At 37.4% G+C, this 20907-nt stretch overlaps 1 protein-coding gene across 1 annotated transcript in view; it reads right to left on the bottom strand.

Annotated features, from left to right (window-relative positions):
* Nucleotides 1-20907, bottom strand: part of MTA3 (metastasis associated 1 family member 3) — a gene marked incomplete at both ends in the record, with an annotated part of 128616 nt that overhangs the window by 11781 nt on the left and 95928 nt on the right. The window contains 2 exons of the mRNA XM_080342161.1: nucleotides 6270-6424; nucleotides 13330-13361. Of these exons, the coding sequence (XP_080198287.1) occupies nucleotides 6270-6424; nucleotides 13330-13361 (187 nt within the window). The remainder of the gene's footprint in view (nucleotides 1-6269; nucleotides 6425-13329; nucleotides 13362-20907) is intronic.

The raw sequence follows: 20907 nt of genomic DNA on the forward strand, positions 1-20907 counted from the left end.
ATGCAGGTAAGAGATGAAAATGCACTGTGCTCTGGATCCAAGTATGGTGAAATTCAAAATCAGGATCCCAATTCAAATCAAATTGCCTCATCTTTATGAAAAGCAGAGGTCATCCCTGAGTGTATATTAAAAAATACTTGTTTTGGTGAACAATTTTTTTGCACAGTTGGGGCAACTAAAAAAAAAAAAATAAACATACCTAAAACATACTTATGAACATTTCTGTCATGTGAACTATATGTGTGCATAGCAAGAAGGAGCAGAGCAGTCAGTGCTGCAACTCAGACTTTGATCTAGACTTGCAGCTATGTGCTCTATATTTCTCCTCCACTTCTCCCTTTTCTCCCAGTAAACATGCCACAAGTGGTAACTTAAACACTGTGCCCGACCATGTCTAATCATCGTACAAAACACATGTGGGAGGGAGAAGGGTCAAGGGCAGGTCATTCACAACTCTCAAGACTGGTGATACTTAGAAGGGTTTGGTTCACCTGAGTTTTCAGCTTGCTTTTAAAAGTACAGGTTAGGGTTTACACAGAGCAAGCTACGCTGCAGAGAGTGCCAGTGGCATATGCAGGAGCTGACAGGGCTGTGAGCACCAGTATTGCTCTCCCCCACTTCTGCAAGAGAACCAGACTGCTGACAGCAAGGCAAGACCCAGGATTTTGCCAAAGATGGTTGTCAGCCTCACATTCTCTTCTTTCTCAACATGCAAGTTTGTTTTTGAGCTTTCTGTGTGTGCCACAAGACATGCAGAAATAAAATGAGTGCCATCAGGTAATTATCACAGCAATTGTGATACCTTTAACATAGCGCCTCAGCAAATCAAGGGATGCTTTTTCTTTTGGAGAGAGAACATAAAGTGAAAGAGATGAAAACTGCCTATACAATTCTGCCACAGGGATGCCTCTCAAATCATTTTATTGGCAAAAAGGAAGCAATGTCTGCTGGTAACAGCTAAAGATCATGTTCTAATTTTAGCAGTTGCAGTTAACTCATTCCCAATGGAGTTGCACTTACCGTGAGAAGGTTTCTAACTGCTTCAGCACTGAAAGGAAACAAGCATCGAGTCATTCAACGGCAGTTCTATATGCAAATACGCTTTCTGGCCCATGAAGGGAAAGCATATGGAATCTGCTGCTATAACCCATTCAGCCAAACATTTCCACACATTCCTTATAATGCAAATGCTGAAAAAAAATTTCATTTTCCATACAGTGTTTTAGCTGTCCCTATACAAGCATGATCATTAGCATGCACTTGTGTTCTCTTATGGACAGAGCGCGTGTATAGGAACTGTATGCACACCGCATACCTAGAACTCGTAAAAGTTTTAATCAATAGATACATTTCCCTTTATATCCAACAGCAATATTAATAATTTTATTCACAGATTATGATTATGTCTTACATAACTCAACAGATATTAAGCTGATATATTAGATTTTCATGAGACTTCTGGAGACCATAATATGAACTATCCCATTTTTTCAATTCTTTTTTAACTCCCAGAATGGTGATTCAGTATAAAGAATTTAATTTCACACAATATAGTAGTTTCTGCATTAACCTCTAACAGGGCCTACAAAAGAATCCACATTATAGCAAGTCAATGAAAGGGGACTAAAACTCAAAAAGCTTCCTTACAGCAAAGGTGATTTAGTAAAATATTCTGAATAAAGTTCTTTTCTAGTTATGAGACTTTTGGCTGATCCTAAAGCATGTACCTAGTGCTAAGAGAATCCTAGCAGTTAATATCTAAGTAAATTAAAAAGCAGTAAGGAGTCTCCCTTGGTGAGTAGTGATAAATGCAAGGTTCTTTAAAGAGTGATTTTTCAATGAATTGCATAAACAGATTTGCACTTTGGAATAAAATCTTGAGCAAGTTATTTCACAGCAGGGAATGAGAATTCCTTTTTCATTCAAAAAGGGTAAGAGTAAAGGGAAATACAAAAATTTTGAATCCAGCAAAGGTCAACCTAAAATTATGATGTAATGTGAAGGTAAGTGTTCTTGAACTGTCACCTGGTTTCCTGCCTCGATTAATCCCTGCTTAGAGCCTGTGACTGAACAGAGCTGTGGAAATCCCAAGTGAGCTGGACTCACAGAGGCACAAGGAAGGTTTTTGCATGGGGAGTGCAGCCTGTCACCACAGACCAAACAGCAAAACTGTGGACCTCTGTATTCCTTGGCAAAATTCACTGAACATGCTGGTAGGTATTCAAGAAGGGGAGATCTCTCCATATAGGTATAGATCAATCAAGAAATTCATATGGGTGATTCATTCACGGCACTAGTATGTAGGTAGATGCAAACTCACTCTGTCCCTTCCCCAGAATGGCCAGGGGCCGTAACAACTGTGGCTCAGCATCCGATAACATGCAGCCCAGCTGTGCAGAGGCCGCTGGGCCTGGAGAGAGGGCAATGCAAATGGGAATTATGCCAAGGAAACTGCTTTTAAATAGATACAGCTTAAAAAAAAATCTGAAATGTATGAGGATGCACATTACGATGGATTTAAAGTACATTCCTGTTCTACTCTGAAGAGCAGATCAGCATCTAAAGCGTGTTTAACTTCAGAAGTAAACTCCAGCCATTTTGTTTTGATGATATATATGCTCATGCTAACTTTTTCTACAATTATTTTCACTGCTCTAAATATTTAGTTCCCTACTCGTTCATCACTAGAAATATCTGGAATCTGCAAGCAATTAGATATACAATATTTAACTTTACAGAAATATGACTGGTGCTTAAATTCAGAGAGGGAAGGATGGTCATTTATTTTAAAATACCTTCTTAAATGGAGCTATAGGCATTAATACATATAATCATCTTATCTATTGATTCGGAATGCTTGTGTTATGCATCTTTGGCTTGGTTAGCATGAAATATACTGGCACCTTATTTAGTTTAGCAGCAATATTACATTTTCGTTCTCAACCAAATATTGGAGTATATTTTTTTTAGCTGTCTGAGAAAATTTACCCTCTAGACTCCCTACTGGATATTTTATGGAAATATGCATCTTAAACCTTAATTCACTGCACAAACAAAAATGTGTCAGGATGGAAAAATGAAAATTATTATGGACTGTTGTAAACAAAACATTATACTAAAAAAAATTTTCCTTTTTGCAGCCTATAATCATACTAAAAAATATTTTTACTTTTGTCATAATCAGTATGTGTTGGGGCAAGCACCGGTATCCACACAGGCTGGGGGATGAAGGGATTGAGAGCAGCCCTGCAGGGAAGGCTGGGGGATACTGATGGATGAAAGGTTGGACATGACCCGGCAATGTGCGCTTGCAGCCCAGAAGGCCAATTGTATCTTGGGCTGCATTGAAAGGAGCGTGGCCAGCAGGTCAAGGGAGTTGATTCTGCCTCTCTGATTTGCTCTGGTGACACCTCACCTGGAGTTCTGTGTCCAGCTCTGGAGCCCTCAGTACAGGAAAGACATGAACCTGTTGGAGAGGGGCCAGAGGGAACAGCTCTGCTGTGAGGAAAGGCTGAGAGAGGCCGTTCAGCCTGGAAAAGGGAAGGCTCTGGGGAGACATTATTGTGCCTTTGAGTACTTAAAAGGGGCCTACAAGAAAGATGGGGACAGACTTTTTAGCAGGGCCTGTTGTGATAGGACAAGGGGTGATGGTTTTAAACTAAAGGAGGGGAGATTTAGACTAGATATAAGGAAGAAATTATTTATGATGGTGGTGAAACATCAAATGGGGTTGCCCAGAGAGGTGGTAGATGCCCCACCCCTGGAGAGATTCAAGGCCAGGCTGGACTGGGCTTTGAGCAACCTGATCTAATTGAACATATCCTTGGTCATGGTGGAGGGGATGCAAGAGATGATCTTTGGAGGTCTCTGCCAACCCAAACCATTCTATATGTGTCTGTCTTACATGTATTTTTAATGAACAAATACACATAATAAAACAGACTAGATCCTGATGCAGCACAAACCAAATGCCCTAAAGAATGATTTGTTTTCTTGACTCATACAGGATGATTATTTCTGAGCTGTGTTCAGAACATATTTAAACACCTAAAAGGCTGCAAACTGGCAACCAGTTTTGTTTTTTTTTTTCTTTCTGTGGCAGGAGCGGATAAATTGTTTGCTGCTTTTTCACAAATATCTCCTCCCATTGCAATTATATTGCATTCAACTCTGTCATGGCCATGCTCAGCTCCATGAACAGGACAGGCTGGCTGTCAGGGACTAAAGAGAAGAGCATTTAATTGTTTTCTTGGGCGTTAGTGCATTCCTAGCAGCAGAAACCAGGCAGTGCTTTCCACTTCAAGCTGTAAAGGCTGGAGGCAAGTAAGAGCTGAGAGGAAAATGAGCTACACCATCTCTTCTAAATGATCTTGGAGAAAAGGTGGACAGGATCAAAAGAAAAAGTTGGAAAGGAGAAAACCACCTGAGGCAGGGAAGGAATTAATGGGGATGGGATGAATCTTTGTGAGAGAGAAGGGACAGATCTCATGTGAAACAGAGTTTCAAAGAATAAAAAGCTGCTTTCTCTCACTGGTTACAGTTTAAAGATTAATGTGAGTGAAGAGGTATTACTCCTGCTGTGTTGCTAGCACTGAAGGAAGGTGCATGGATATGTACCAGCACTGAACCTACAGGGTTAGCTCTGGTCAGACTGGGGACAGGTACTGGGGGGCTCAACCCACAACAGTCCTTAAGCATTCCCTGCTGTGCTTCTTCAGCACCGGCCACTGTGACATCTTCAGGCACAACATCTTCAGGCCCTTCCCTGTTTGAAGGAGTGTCAATAAGGACTAACTGCCCTATGTTCCCCATACCAAGAGACTTCAAATGTTACCTGAGGACTAAGCCCCTCGTTTACCACCACTGGAGGTCTGGAGTGGGACACCAGGGCAAGTTCTGCCTTGCCGCCTGGCCTGGGTATGGTGCCCACAGCCACGGGAGTGGGGAGGGAGGTGTCTCAGGATGGGAACAGGCAGGGTTGGCACAGATGAGTGTTTTGCAAAAGCAGCACTCAGGTCACCATAGTTCAATCACCTGGAATCTAAACATCTAGTCTAGGCCAGTTGTCTGAGCTACCTCTGAGATCAGTGGGGAGAGACAAGCACTGTCAGAGTGGGGCTAATCTCATCCCCTGACAGGCACTTCTCTATAAAACTTTGAAAGGTTACCAGTCTCACTTTGAGAGTATAGTCACTAGGGATTAGTCTGAGCTCTTTTCGTCAAACATCTGTCAAAATAGTGAATGCTATCAATCTGGGAGAGATAGCAGAAGCCTAAGAGCTCATCATCCTACTACCACTCTCTGAATTGTCTCATTCCTCATACAAAAGAAAAATGAAGTGCTGTATTTAATTGATCTTGAAATAACTACCAAATTGTCACATACTAGTATTTTGTCTTCCCTACCTGAATCTACCATAAATGGGACTAAATATGCACATTTTCCTCTGTTAGCTCTAAATTTACCTACGTTCTCTTTCTTCATTTTATTGTTTGTTTTTGTTCAACTACCAGCTTTTCCAGCCTTATGAAATAATTTCAGAAGTTTTGAGCAGTCTGATGTTACTTGCTGTAATAATCCCCTTGCTTAAGCAAGATTTTAATGTTTTTTAAATAACAGGCCCAGCAACCACATTTTACAAAAATAGATTGTAACTTCTTGTCTTAGTCTGAATTAAATCAGGGAATGGCCAGATCTTAACAGGGGAAGAAAAGAACAGAGGAGCCTCCAGAAAACTAGTGACTCTTCTGTGACATCGAGCTCTACTGGGAAAAGCAAAAGCTCATTAAATTTTACCAATTAATCTGTAAATGAAAGACTGAAAATTTGATAATCTTAATTGCTTTTAAAGGAAATCAATTTCTAGACTGGAAAAGATGCTTATCTGCTGTAAATTTCTCTGTTGTGCACTATATATTTTCTAATTCTAAAAATTTTAGAGTATAATGTACAACGTGGATGCATTTACATTTGGGTGAGGAATCAGAGGTGCCTTAAACTTCATTGTACATGGGCTACAATTAGTAACAATTAAAAAGTTCTTATCTTTGCCACAGAGAAGTAGCTCTGACTGAGTAAGTCCAATTAGTGAAATACTGATATCATTAGTATGCAAGAGGTGTCAAGTTGGACGTATGTTTTGATGTAACATTGCGCTTTACTGTAATACAACCTCGAACAATAATGTCAAAACCTGTTATTCAAATAGTGGATCAATGACATGTATGCAGCGAAGCCTCGTTCCCTGCTTAAATTTATTTTCTCTTACCTGGTCTCTTCTGTAGCTATAAAGAAACCATCATCTGAAGCATCAAGCCAATTTTGCCTCTGTCTCTTGATCACTGGAATGGTGCTTGTCTTAATGGCACTTGCACTGGCCTGCAAGGCCTTACCATTAGTCATGTGAACATGGGGAGCAGCATGCTGAAATCATAATAAAAGGGAAAGATATTTGCCTGAGAATAAGCATAATTCTGTTAACTAATTCTGCTGTAAGGGCAGCCTACAGCTCAGCACTCTTCCAAAAAAAAGCTAGTCTTCCTCAACCAGTACTTGGGGCTCAGATAACACCCTGTGCACACTGACATTTTTTATCCACAGGCCTTAAAGCTCTTTAAAAACATAATTAACTGTTGCTAATGCTATTTTATACAAAGAGAAATTGAGGTATGAATCAGTGTCATAAACTAAGCAGTTCCACAAAAGAAACCTGTTGATTTTAGGAGAGAATTCACATTTTCTGAGCAAAAACTAAGCATCTCAACCAATGAGACATGAAACTTTTTTCTTCATCTAAGTATGGCATTAATCTAATTTTTTAAAATCCATAGTTCTCAATTCATAGATTCTTATTCTGCCTGTCTTAATTTTTAAATAAAAGTCACTGAATAAGACAAGTGGTTTGGTCCTGCTGTTAACCCAAATGGAAGCAGGATAACAAAGGTTTCTATCACCTTGCTGGTACCATGGTTCTTAGGTTTACTCACCAGTCATTATATATTAGAGCTAACTGCAATATGCCTGCATTCATTTTAATACAAATAGCATTAAACATTAACCAATGCATTAATTTTCCACTAAGCCTTTACCTGGAACGAGATCAAGTACTCAGATCTAACAAGAGAAGCTGCCTTCTGATATATGAAAAGGAGTGAAAATAATGTTTTCTACATTGTCTATAGGTAACATGTCAGAAGAAAGAACATCCCACAACAAATACATTAATCTTGGAAATTCAGATCTTGTTTCCCACATAACTGATTATCCGCAGGACTAACTAATAACCCTATTTAATTAAAACACACATGCTGGAAGATACTACGCAAAGATGAAAGCTTGCTTACTTTCTCTGACATGGATTCAACATCATGTTTTCTTAGGAAGACGGACTATTTTATTGGTGAAATAATACCAGTAATCCACATTACTGACAGCATTTTTGCAGTATTGCTAAAATGTGCACAACGCAGCACGTTCACAGGAGTACCCTCTAATCAGGGGACCAATTCCACAGTCATCAAGGAAGGAGGAGGCTGGTAACATCCACAAAGATTGGTTGAACAGAATGCAAAGAGTAACAAGACATCAAATTTGAGTGAATCACATATAGCTTTCTCAGAGCTAAACTATATTCCTATGCCTTAGAGACAAACAAGGTTTATGGCGAATTCAGTTGTTACACATAGGGCTGTAAATCCGTCTTGGTAGTCCCCCTAAATATTTGCCTCTTTTTTCCCATTATTTCATTTTCTGTCTAGAATGCAGTTTGGTTTTCACATATTTTTTTGTATTGGCTTTGGTGGGGAGGAGTAACTAAAGGATATGCTACTAGAAGTAACTCAGTTGTTATTTAATAACAATAAAATACACAGTTTGGATGAAATAAGAAATTCATAAAGGTATTTTACTGATGATCTCAGTGTGCAAAGTGGATAGTGCTCAAAAAGTAAGAATTCATGTGAGGAAAACACTGCATTACATCAGGTTTTACACTACTTATTTTTACCTGCCAATTGCCAGTACCATACATTACAGAGGAACATTCAAGGACTTGAAGAGCAATTTTTTGCTATGCTTCTCCAGTCAGAATTGGGTTTAAATTATCAAATACGATGGTTTATATATTTTCCCAAGCTGCTTTCTAATACATCACTGTATGTTTCCTTTATTCATTGCACCATGCATAAGCAAAAAATGTTCAGGAAACGTATAAGGTACAAAAAAGCGTGTTTCCTATGGCATAAACTCCGAAGAACAGTTAAGCCTAATGGAAAAAGTATGTGTTTTTTTCATAATACTTTCTTCCCCTGGCAGAGACAGATTTTGTTACTAGTTATGAACTTCTGCTTTGTCTACTTTTATTAGACTCTACCTCTTATTCAAGGCAAGAGATAACATTAGAGAAAACAGTGCAACGGTTACAATATAATTTCATTTCTGTTGCATCATATCGCTTAGAATTTTCTCTTTTATTTCCCTTCTCCTCCTGCCCTTTCAAGCTATTTGAAAATATTAATTACATTTCACTTAAGGACAAGAGAAAATAAGATCATTGTTCTCCAGTCTGTGCTAGGGACTGCATTATCTTTAATTTCTAGTTAATCAAAACAATTGAAGTTCTTGAGTAGAAAATCAGCTCATTAGTTCCTCTCAAAAAATATATTTACCACTGTGTATGAATATGAGCATTCAATGACACTGTAATACTAATATCAACACGAAGAGCAACATGAACATTCAGACATAATACTTCTTAAATTTTTTGTTTAATCCCCTCTAGCACATAGCTATGCTAGAAAGGTTATGAAAGCCCCAGGAATACTACCTGTACTACCACAGAAGCCCTTCATGCAGAAAACTCCAATAATTCCATCGCAACACTGCCGTGTGCCATTAGCAGCTGGCATTTTGATTTTGACTGTGTGCATCACTAATAGGCTGTGCTGTGATTCTGCAATGAAACCACTGGTATTAAGAGTCCACACACCAGCAGGAGATCACAGAACAGCACCTGAGCAGCAGGAGCTCTACCCAGGGTTTGCTAACTCTGTGTTGACAAATCCTTCTCTGCGCTGAGTGACTCTCTCCCCAAGTTTCTCCTCATCTCAACCTGGGTATTCACTGAGATCTCTCGTATCTCTAGGACAAAATTGTTCCATGCCCAAAAGACATCATGAGAAAACCTATATTGGAGTGAACCTGAAAGAAACACCTCGCCGGGCTAAGGGAGCTCTGGTTTGGGCAATGTTACATCCAACAAAGAACACAAATATTTAAGTCAGCACACAGTTAGCTCTGGGAAGAGTTTCACCTGTCAAGCAGGAGGTCTCTATGCCACAGCTTGAACACACCCTCAGAGATCTCTGAGACCAAAGGCAATCTTTGCAAGGTCTTCAACAAGGAGGAGATAATGCGAAGACCATTTGTCATAATGCCTTCATAGCTTCACCTGTCCCCTGGTAAAACACTCATCTTGGGACACCATGCTCAGGTACTGCTCTCACAGGCTGGTACACAGCTCAGTTTTTGAGAACTGTTTGCAAGTGCTGCTAATCAAAACTTACCTGGCAGGGGCATGGATTTCCCATCTGCACACACACTCCTTTCCCAGTGGACAACTGAGACACCTCCAATGTTCAATCAGTGCAATAGTCCCTTTCATGGAGAAACTACAGAAAAATGTGTTTCTCTCTCTCAAATCTTCTAGAAGCAGCAGCACAGGGTTACTAATTCAATCAGTTGCTTAACCGTAAGTAAATCCAGGTCTTTCAATATAAGGTGCACTAGACTTAAGGCTATGCTGTATTTGGGCAACAGAGGAATTAGCTGTGTAGCATCACTAGGCATGTGGTATGTCCCATAGCAGCAGCTACCAACCCAACAAAGTTTGGGTACTACTCCAAAGACACCTACAAAGATACCCCACAAACACCTTAAAGTGCATCATTATTATGGAGTGTAAATCTCCTATCCTCCCCAACTCCCCGAGGAACTTCCAGCACAAGGGCATTAAGATGCATGTTGTAAATTCAAGAGAGCAATCTTGTTCAAATTCAGAAGTGGGACTCTGATCTCAAATCACAGTTGAGGTTCCTGTCTATAAGTTTCTCAACTTTTACTGGCATATAAGTGGCCAAACATTTATTCAGTGAGAGCCACTGAAGATTCTGAAAAGCCATCCAGCTTTGAAATAAATACATAACACCAAAAGGCATTGCAAGTGTAAAAGTTCATGATGAATGTTTATACTGCAGCTGAAAGAATGTTTAATTGGATTATCATAAATTCCTAAGTGGACTTGAATTTACGATCTCTTACGTTTTGCCCATCCTTTCAAAAACAAAAAAATCCCTGCTGCCCTAAATTAGCATTTTTTAAATTTTTGTTGCATCTTAAAATAAATCAAGCCAAGCAAAGCAAGCTACTACATGGGGTGGAGGGAGGAGAAATCACTAGAAGAAATCAGACATACGCAGAGGGTTGGTAATAATCCATATTCATTGTTTCAATATATTTTGCCTTGACCGAATTATACAGGAAATGGTGTAAAACAAGTGTAGAACTAGTTAAGTTAAATTGGGTATTGATTCTGTTCTGCCATACCTGAAGTGTTTTTATTTGTAAAGGCATTAGCATTATATCTCTAACAAGCATCAAGGCTTGGGACTGGTTTAGTTTACTTATTCATAGAGATTTGAAATGAATGCAAAAATTACAAAACAGAGTCTCCACACAGCATGCAGTCATCAATGTGGATATTTGCATGCAGGCACACATTCATTTTGGGTACAGAATTTCATTTAAGAAACCTGAAGGCTATTAGAAAAAAAAAAAAAAATTCAAACAATAGATCATAGGCAAGAAATAAACCAAATAGACAACACAAGTATTACTTTTGAACCTCCCGATTTGCTATTAAGCCTTTCACAAAACACATAGAATAGATTGAATACTGAAAATCCAAGCCACTGCCTTTTCTGTGCAAGAAAAAAACAAACCAACAAAATCCCAATAGTTGACTTTCCAAAGCATCTTGGCTAAAATACTACAATGTTCATAGGTTCTGTGTTTCATGGAAGTCACACAAAAGCTGTACAATGTCTGAATAAACCATGTTTTTAAAAGTAGCATTTTGAAGCAAATATTTATTTCTCTAAATGAGTAAATTGGTAATGAATGACTAATCTAGGCATCTATCCACAGAACAAGAGGAAATGTATTTTGTGGTTAACACACAGAGGATCCCATCCTTGCCCTCCCCTCACAGAGACCCTTAAAACATTTTCTAGTTTTTTTGTTTTATGAATAGATATCTGAAACAAAAAATTGGGAAGCACCATTGTATTTAAATACCAAAGAAGAATTCTTGTAATGTTCTTAAAGTGCAGCACTTTTTTCCTTAGGAAAGTACACTATATTCCTCATTGGTTTTGATTTTAACATAAATCTGAATCTTTGGAGACAGGATTACATTTAATGCCTTATGTTATTTCACCACCTACAAATGCAATTTCAAATACTTTGCCTTGGTAAGACAAAAGCTTTTTTACACTACAGGATCTGAGGCAGTATATAGATTTAGTGCTATATCTCTCACATCCTGATTGACTGAAGATGCTTTAACTTTTTATCTGTTATAATATTAACCATAATCAGCCAGATAAAGGGGACTTTATTTCAGTGTAATTATTTATTGCAGTAGTCATTGAAAAACTGATCTCAGCAGTATTGCTTTACTATGTCTGTATTGAATAGATAATCCCACACTGTTCCTAATGCACTGAATAGTATATTTTCTGGTTTGATTGACATATTCTGCCGACTCATCGGAGGGTAAGTAATTTTCCATGGCACATTCAGTTATGTTTAATTGGAGTGAATATTGCCATAACCTTTTCACACTGTCTGAACAGAAAACTTGGTTTTAATTGTACTTTATTTAAGTGCAATGGACAATTACTGCACATTCCTTTGACTGCAGAACATCAGTCTGAGCAGCCTGAGTTGTCAGCAGAGAGGTCTGCAGAGGTTCACAACACAGGAACGTCGAGAACTCAAGTGATTTAAAACCTTTGCTTAAAGTTTGGCCATGTTTTGGTGTGAGGAGAAATTTATAGAGGTAAAATCCCCATTTCTTTGGGTCAGTTTTTAGAGCTGTTCTGATATATTAATGGAAAAGAGAGACTGAAAAAAAAGGTCTTATCTTCAGAGTAAAATTAATAGGAAAAAACATAAAGGGAAATGAAGGGTAATTTTTCACCAACTTCAACATTAATCTCGAGCTCATTTCCTGACACCCATGCAGAATTGGAAAGAAACACTGAAAAAATTTTCAATTCTTTCCAAAATTTTATAGCAGAGGAATACAGTCAAATAACTCTAAGCATCCTATTTTGAAATAGGCCTATGTAAACCAAATTCATGACAAAGAAGGATTATATCACATCCAGTAGAAAACATCACTTTTGCCAGACATATCTCTACTATTTTGAAATGTTGTGATCTGTAGTCCATCTTTATTTTTCATTTGCACTGGACTATTAATGACAATCGATGTCAAAGGCAATGAACTAAATTTACCCTTTGTTCCCTATGGAATCAATTATCTGTGTGGGAATTTACACAAATGCTCTACATACGGAAGAGATAATAAACTTGAAGGGACAGCCTGAAACCTGTAGGAATGAAAAATAACAAGCTCACATCATTTTTTGGTGGGTTCTACTCTAAAATTTCAAAACTTGCCTCAAGAATTGCTCTTCTTCCAAAAGTGAATAGTCCTTCCTCCAAATATCTACAGGATAGTCATGAATCATTCCCAGTCAGAGAAACATTTTATCTATGTGAATTTTTTTTCAGTCCTTGTCTAACTTTTATTAAGAGTTCGAAACAGAAAGAGACTAATAAAATTTCTCATGCTATAAAAACCCAAGATGGACATTAAGTCCATGACATTTTTATACATAAAACTTTTTAATCTCATTTTCAGAGATGTATCTGTCCATTTAAACATTTCTCTGTTTCTGGAACCTGAACTTTCAAGGTAAAGTCACAAACCAACCACACAGGAACGTGATGCAAGAAATTACTCAGCTATTGTTTTGAACTTTAAATGTGGTTTGGCACATGTGATACACATACAATGCTTGAGATTTTTTCAGCACTGATTCAAAATAATCAAAAATCACTTAAACATATAACACACAGAATTGTAACTGGATTTTTCACCTATTCAAACTGACAGTGCTTGTACTTCTTAAGCTTCATTTTCAAAGCAAAAAAATCATATCTATAGATAGATCAAGACCTATAATCTCTTCTGTACTTACCATTATTGTTCTTGTTGTATGGCTGGATGATTCTGGAAAACAAAAGAACCACAGTGTATTAGAGTATTGCATTTATCCATAAAAGCCCTATTTTCTGATGCTCAGCCTGAAGGTTAAGATGCTGCCGTTCAGGTACCACAACAAATGTATCCGAAATGCAGAGATGGGAAAGATTTCTCAGGAAATGAGCATGAGAAACATCACTAGTCCTGAAAATATATGGCACACTATAGTATGCTGTTAACTGCACTCGTTCCCTTTGCTTAATTATCCTCTTCTGCAAGAAAATATAAAAATGGAACTAATTCATAATTCATGTTTCAAGAAGTCTTTTTTTTTTTTCATTTTGCTTTTAACATATGGCATCATTTAACATGGAGGATTAGCTCTGCAGAAAAAAATACAAATAGTATCAGCATAATTCCATTACTATTCCCATTTGAAAAAGCTTTATAAAATTAGACAATCCTTCTTCTGAGAAATTTTGAGATTGATTCTCAGTTTGAAATTGACAGAGTATATTGAGAAGCATAACAACCTGAAATCTTAATTATTCTCTCCTATATGATAAATCAGGTATCAGTCAACTTCACTCACAGTTGTATTTAAATAACATTTATAGAAGTCTTCATCCTTAATCAAATCTAATTAAAAATATATCAATACAGGTATCAATAATTTCCAATTGATAAATGTTCTATAATGTGAAAACCTACCTAAAGCCACCAATATTTTAGTTGCGGGCTCTTCTCCCAGATGCCTTTTCTTCTTTTTTTTTTTCCACACAAAAAATTACCGTATATAAAAATATATTTGGGTCACCAGTCCTTCAAGCAAGTTTTAAACTGATAGTATAAAAATTAAATACTGTGACAGTCTACTGTTTCCCAATACCTGAGTACATTTGGCACTGTTACAAAGTAAGAAAAGATCACAGCAGAGTGAAGAACTCTATAATCTGATCAATTTTTATCTTCACAGTGAAGTTATTTTTGTTATTACAAGTATGTTTATTTTTTTGACATCCCAGTGAAATAACGTTTTAGGACCAGACTATTCCTGAGAAAACACAGACACTGCATTCATGGAGGTAGAGTCACCACTTTGCTCAGCCACGATTGCCCCAAAGTCATCCTCTAGGTTCCACAGACAAAAGACAAAGAGAATATCTCCCTAAAGAGAACTGAGAAACCATCAAATGTACCTGGAGGTTGTTAAACAACATATTTTTGAAGAACACTTTACAGACATTCTTAATGCAATGCCAACAGCTGTAAAGTCTAAAATATTACCATATTGATAACCTATTAATAAAGCCAAGCAAAGAAGCGAAGAAAGGTGTTATATTTGTAGAGTAATATCCCCGTGTTATATCATTCAATAAAAACATTCTCTGTTTTTTGCATATCTTTTTCTTAATTTTTATTGCTGCAGATACTGAAATATCATCTAAGTTGTTAAACACCTTTTAGAAAGAGCCAAGTATATCCATAAATAAAAAGCTAAAGAAAGAACAGTTTAATAAGTAGACATAGCCAAAAGATTCTAGGATCTAGCAGAGGCTGCTAATTAGAGAGTCATTGTTACTCAATTTAAACTCTTACATACTCTGATACCCAAATATTCAGGTTTTAGAACTGAGGAGACACTGATTTCTTCCAGAAAATAATTACACCCTGAATTGGCAGGATTCTGACCAATGTTTATGCATGAACACACAACAGCCAATTCTGTGGAAAACTTTGCTTTTAATTAAGGCAACTAAGGAAGAAAGGTGTGTTTCCAATTACAAAGGCAGTCACACAGCATTCAAAAGGGTGTGTTTTACAAAAGGCCCACACACCCATGCAACCTCCAGTGGCAGCTTGAGGTCAACAGAGCTTAGTTAAACCACAAACGTCAAAACTTTGAATTTTCAGTTTTAGAATAACTTAGATTTAAATAATCGGGCTCAAATTTCAGTGAAACGGGCACCAGCGGACACTTGGTTTATAAATGAGTTCTTGCAGGCAAATTATTTTGTGCACGGCAATAACCTGCACTTCTTCAATAGAAAGGAAACTCCAGGATACAGAATGATTCTCCCTTTACAGCTGATGAAGCACCAGTGATGCAGATTACTCCACTTTAGACAGAATTGGTCAGACAACACCACTAACAACAGGTCTTGGTGATGTGATGCAAGTAAATCAAAGTAAATGCAACTTCAGTACTGCCAAGATGTGTAGAAGTTTATTATTGTGAAGAAATTGATAGACCAATGGCAGCCTAGGATGCTTGTATGTTCTTTCTACAACATGTTTTTTTGAATTCAAAAAGAAATGAGCAGGTCATAAAAAGAAATTTTGTCACATTAAAAGTTACTTTATCAACCATACTGACCAATCAAATGTTTCTCCCTGTTTACGGGCACTAGAAGACTATACAATTTCCCAGTGTAAAATGATTTAAGGTTAAATCAGAAAAAGTCCACTGCTAAAGCATGGTGCCAACTACAGAATTATTTCAAGTTTACATATTATCCCCAAGCAACATATTAATTTCTTTTTTACCTTCAGGGTTCTTCAAGTTAGGACAGAAAACACATCCTTAATAACACTCCAGTCCTTTTCCAGCTGTTCATGTGTTGTGTTTATACATACTATGATTTAATCAGCCTGCTGATTGGAAATTTAGTTATCTGATATTCATGTTTCTCTTTTATATTAATGGAGCCACCAGCAATACCAGTGGGTGAAAGGTGCTGTTTTCTAAATATGCTTCCAGATATAAATATGCTTCAAGATAATGTCATTTAGACACGTGGAAAATAAAGTCAGACAGTCAATAGCAGAGGTGTTTAATGCTAGTAACACTCTCAGCTTATCATGGTGCATAAGACTATAAAGAACCTTTTCACTCAGGATGGAGCACCTTATGAAATAAGCTGGGAAAGGAAGATTATAATGATTTCTTTTCCACTTGGGTTATGAATATATATATATACAGTTTGTAGCACTAGGACTAGTGACATTAGATGTTACTTCAAAAGTATCATTAAAAAAAATTATATGCATATATATATAAAATATATATCTATCTTATAATCATACTGAGTTTGACTTAATTTGAGGAAGACCCTTAATCTTCCAAAACAGAAATGTGAAACACTGGAGAAACAACATACAGATGAAAAGAGCAAAAAGCACAAAATAGGACAAAATGAGCATGAAGCATTTTTCCCAGCCGCAACATCTTTCCAGTCACACTGCCTAAGCAGTTCTGAAGGTGCTTCCCCTATTGCATTACATACTAAAATTAAGAACTATTGCTCTGCAATCACAGCTTCCAAAAAATAATCAACCTACTTGACAGTAATCACACACAGAAGCACTTCAAGTATCAACTCCAGATCCCAAATCCAGAACACGTAATTCATGAGGTAATACGCTGCTAATCTTGTTACCCAACAGACAGGATTCTCTTTCTGTAACTTTAATTCTTTAAAATATTACCAGGGGAAAGTAGTGATTTCAGGAATTAGGCTCTGGTATTGTGTTTTAAATGCTAACTTAATTATAGTGTTGTTCTTATTGTTTGCTGTTTTAAGAGCTGATTTATTCTGCTAATTAGAAAAGCCAGTGCTGCTGCAACTTCATGTCTATGCATTACCTGTATCTAAAAAAAAAGAGACACTGATTCAGCAGCAAAAATAGGGCCATTCAGCATGAAGTGCCCTTTCCTCCATATGAAATCCCACACATCTCTCTCATTCTAACCCCTGCTGCTATCAGACTTATCAGAAGCATGTGTTACACTGGTGAATACAAAGATAAAATGCTATAATATTTTCATAAGCATTTGTTTCCTTAGTACAACAAAGCATAAGTGATGTCTGGCACACCCAAAGTGGTGCATCAAAGTATGATTGCAATTCTAGCTTTGTGGTTTTTTCCTGAAAAAAATGTATGCAAAGCAGCCTTTTAAGTCCAAAGATACATTTTTGAAAGAAAGGAAAAAAAGTAAAAAGCCCCTATTCAGTTTCTAGGGTACTTCCACCCTTGGAAATAACTTGCATTTCAGAAGATGCAATAGGTCTGAGAACTACAGTTGAATGGATATATATATATATATTTTTTTTTTAACTTTTGCAGAAGAAAAGCAACCATTTTCTATATTTTAAAAGCCCACAACACAATGATATGCTATGCTCATGTTTAGGAACAGTCGCTTCTCAGAGGAAATTCAAGGAAATGTGTTTGCAGAAATGGTTTTGCTCCTCCTAGGTTCTCATGTAACCAAATTCATCACACAAAAGTCACACTGCTTACCTTTATCCACCGAAAAAATAGTCTGTATTTTCAGAAGACTTCAGACAGCATGGAAAGCCGTTCTTTTATTTTTAATCAAATAACTTCAAATACTTGGCAGATAACTGTAATGTGAATTCAATGCAGGTAAATTATGACCACACATTGATCATGAAAAGATAATAAATAATTTTCTCTACTTTAAGAAATACTGGGCAAAAACATTTCTCTTCTATTTTTTGGACAAAAAGAACACAGATTTCAATGTTTTCTTCCTTGCTGTCTATTTTTCATGTTAAGCCACAATGTCACTTGCATTACTGTGGGTGGAAGAATGAAGACCAAACTGTGAAGGGGGGAAATCATCGACTCACTGTAACTAACTGAAGGAAGAACACTGGCTTATGACTCAAAAATTTAAACCGAAAAAAAATGGTTTGAGACATGCAAACATGAGACACGCAAACATGAGACGCAGTAACTTATTCCTATAAATGATTGACAATGTCAGTGGTACACCCTGGGGTAATTAGGGACTGTGTAATTTTCCAGGTACATAATCTGGTTGCTCTGGAGATTGTCATTGGTTCATCATCTCCAGTACCATCATTTGTAGTCTTGCAAAAACAAGTGGATATACTGACCAGAGAAATGCAAGCTTTAGAGCATTCTAGTTTGCTACTAAAGACAAAAGAAATTGGCTACTCTTGTGCAAGTTGCAAAAAATCAAAGGTAAAAAAGTTGTTAGGTTCATTCCTTGATGGTCAATGGCGCTAACAACTTTATATAGAAAGGCACAACAAAGATCTTACTATAAAGCTTTTCGTATCATGACATGAATAAATACTCCGAGTAATACATATTGGGATAAAACTAAGAGTCATAAACACCCTTTTCATAGTCCTTCGCTTCTCCAGTAGATAACAGTAACACAACATCAGTTTTCCCAGAGAGATCTGCTTTCCATACTCACATTTCCATCGACATCAGTGCACACATTTCAGTAAAAGATCTGTAGCAAAATATTTCAAAACATTTGCTGGCTATACCAAGGATGTGCATGCCCAAAGTAAATTTCAGAGGAAAAAACGTGGAACAATACATAATTTTTATTTCTCACGTTTGGAAAGAGTGGGTATAAACAATTCAATATTAATCATACTTCGTGTTTCAGCACGGAACAAACAGTAAAAGTGGATTCCCATAGCTTGTTTAACATGCCTCATCTCTCCTCTTTCGGTTGGAAATCACTGGTATGTAAAAACAAGTTTTATAACAATCTAGGTAGGTTTACAGTTTGTTAATATGTAAGAGAAAATTTAAGGTTTAGTTTTAAAGCAATGGAGTGCCAGATGTTTTCTGGTATGTGTTTCATGCTGCTAGCCTGCTACCACAGTAGAACATTTCCATCTCTACTGAAAAACAGTGTTGTGACAACAATGATCAGACATCTTTGAGGAAAAAACCAACTCCCTCTGCTGAGATATTCCATCCTAGAGTGAAAACTTCTTCACTCACATGTACTTTCATATAGGGTTACATGAAGCACATATTACAATTGTTTTACTCTGTTTCCAAAAAATTTGGGGCAGGAAAGGCTCCTGTCTTCCCTGCTTGTCAGTTAGGCTACATTTACTTTCATGTATTTGTCCAAGGGGAGTTTCAAATTCCCCATGGGAAAACAGGAGCAAAATACAAGGCTTTCTTCCCTGTTTATCTCCTCAATAGCCAATGCTATTAGTCATAGCCAGAGAGAGAGGGGTTGACCAAAATAGCAACTATGAGAGAAGGTACATTTTTTGAGGTCTTTCTGCCTTTGCCAGTTGCTTATGTCAACTTTCTCATCTTGATGCGCCAGAGATGTGCAGGTTCCTAGGAAAACGGGCCCCAAAATAGCTGTCTCCTTCTTAGATACAGCCACTTACAGAAATCTGACTGTTGAAAGAATCCTCTTGAAGGCATCAGAACACCTCGGCCTGAAATACAGCAGTAAAGGTCTGGGCAGGGGAAGAGAAGAGGAGGGTCAGGGCTGTTGACTAAAGTCTCCAGATGTGAACAACTTGTTGCCTCATTTCTGGCCACAAGTCATGGAAATGGTATCAACGGGTACAGACTGATTTCTGTAGCTCATTAGTGACATTGATATCTTGGCCATCCTGTGGATATTCTGGTTATGATGCACGTAAAAGTAAGGAAATGCCTGCCAGTTGACAGGAGATTATTTTCATGTAAAATACCTTTACCTGATCTTTCCAACTATTATACGGAAAATTATCATTACTCACCCTGCCAAAACAATAGCCTAATGTGAAACTTGACTACTTAGATGTACTGCTGCTCACAGTTAAGCGTCTTGTAATGTAATTCCTCAGAATAATTTCAGACACTGTAATTAAAAGATCAGGTTAAAAAAAAAATTCTACAAAGCACTTTACAGTCACACCTAAATCTTCCCATCGTCAACTCCAGTCATAACCTGGATACACGTAACATTCTGCAATGCCATGATTTTCTGAAGACAAGAGTTTTCTGCTTTGAAAGAGACTGTCTTCAGTGCTGAGAACCAGTTAAATATCTTGTGTTGACTTTATTTTCAGCAACGATGGAAATTCTGCATCTCAGAATAGCTAAAGCACCAGCCTGCATATTACACAAAAACTCCCTAAAGCACTGCAACTTTTTTCCAGACTGAAAAAAACCCCAAACTTTCTGGCATTTTTCATTCCTCCTACAGAATGCAAGATTCACTGTTGTTTGAAAATAAAAAAGTAAACCACTTTTCTAAGACCACTCAGAAAATGTCTTCCTCCTGCAACAAATGACACAAACAACTACAAGATCTTCCCTCTGTCCAGTTGCAATAAACAATGCATAAGCAGTGCAATTTTATTTATGTCTCTGCCTTACCCATTGGTTCATGCATACAACTACATCTCTCAGCCACCAGTGACTGACAAATGGCTCAGTTAATAGCAAGATATCAGGGCACAAACCCCACCATTTATGAAGAGATAAATGAGCTCCCTCATCATTCACCATAAAGAGCAACAGAACTCAGAAGTGACAGACTGTTCATCTGTGCAAAAATGAAAGGGAAACTTGTGCTGCATTGGCCAAAATCAAGACTCAAACCAACATAACTCCCTAAGAAATAATAATGTTCTTGTTTATGCTCTTAAAAGCATTAAACCAAATATTAATGATGTTTCTCAAAATCCTCCCCCACTTCCCTGGACAGGCATAAGGGAGTGCCATCTCCTTATTACGCTGCTTTATTTCTGAGACAATA

The sequence above is a fragment of the Nesoenas mayeri genome, assembly GCF_963082525.1.
Source record: "Nesoenas mayeri genome assembly, chromosome: 3".
NCBI classification, from domain to species: Eukaryota; Metazoa; Chordata; class Aves; order Columbiformes; family Columbidae; genus Nesoenas; species Nesoenas mayeri.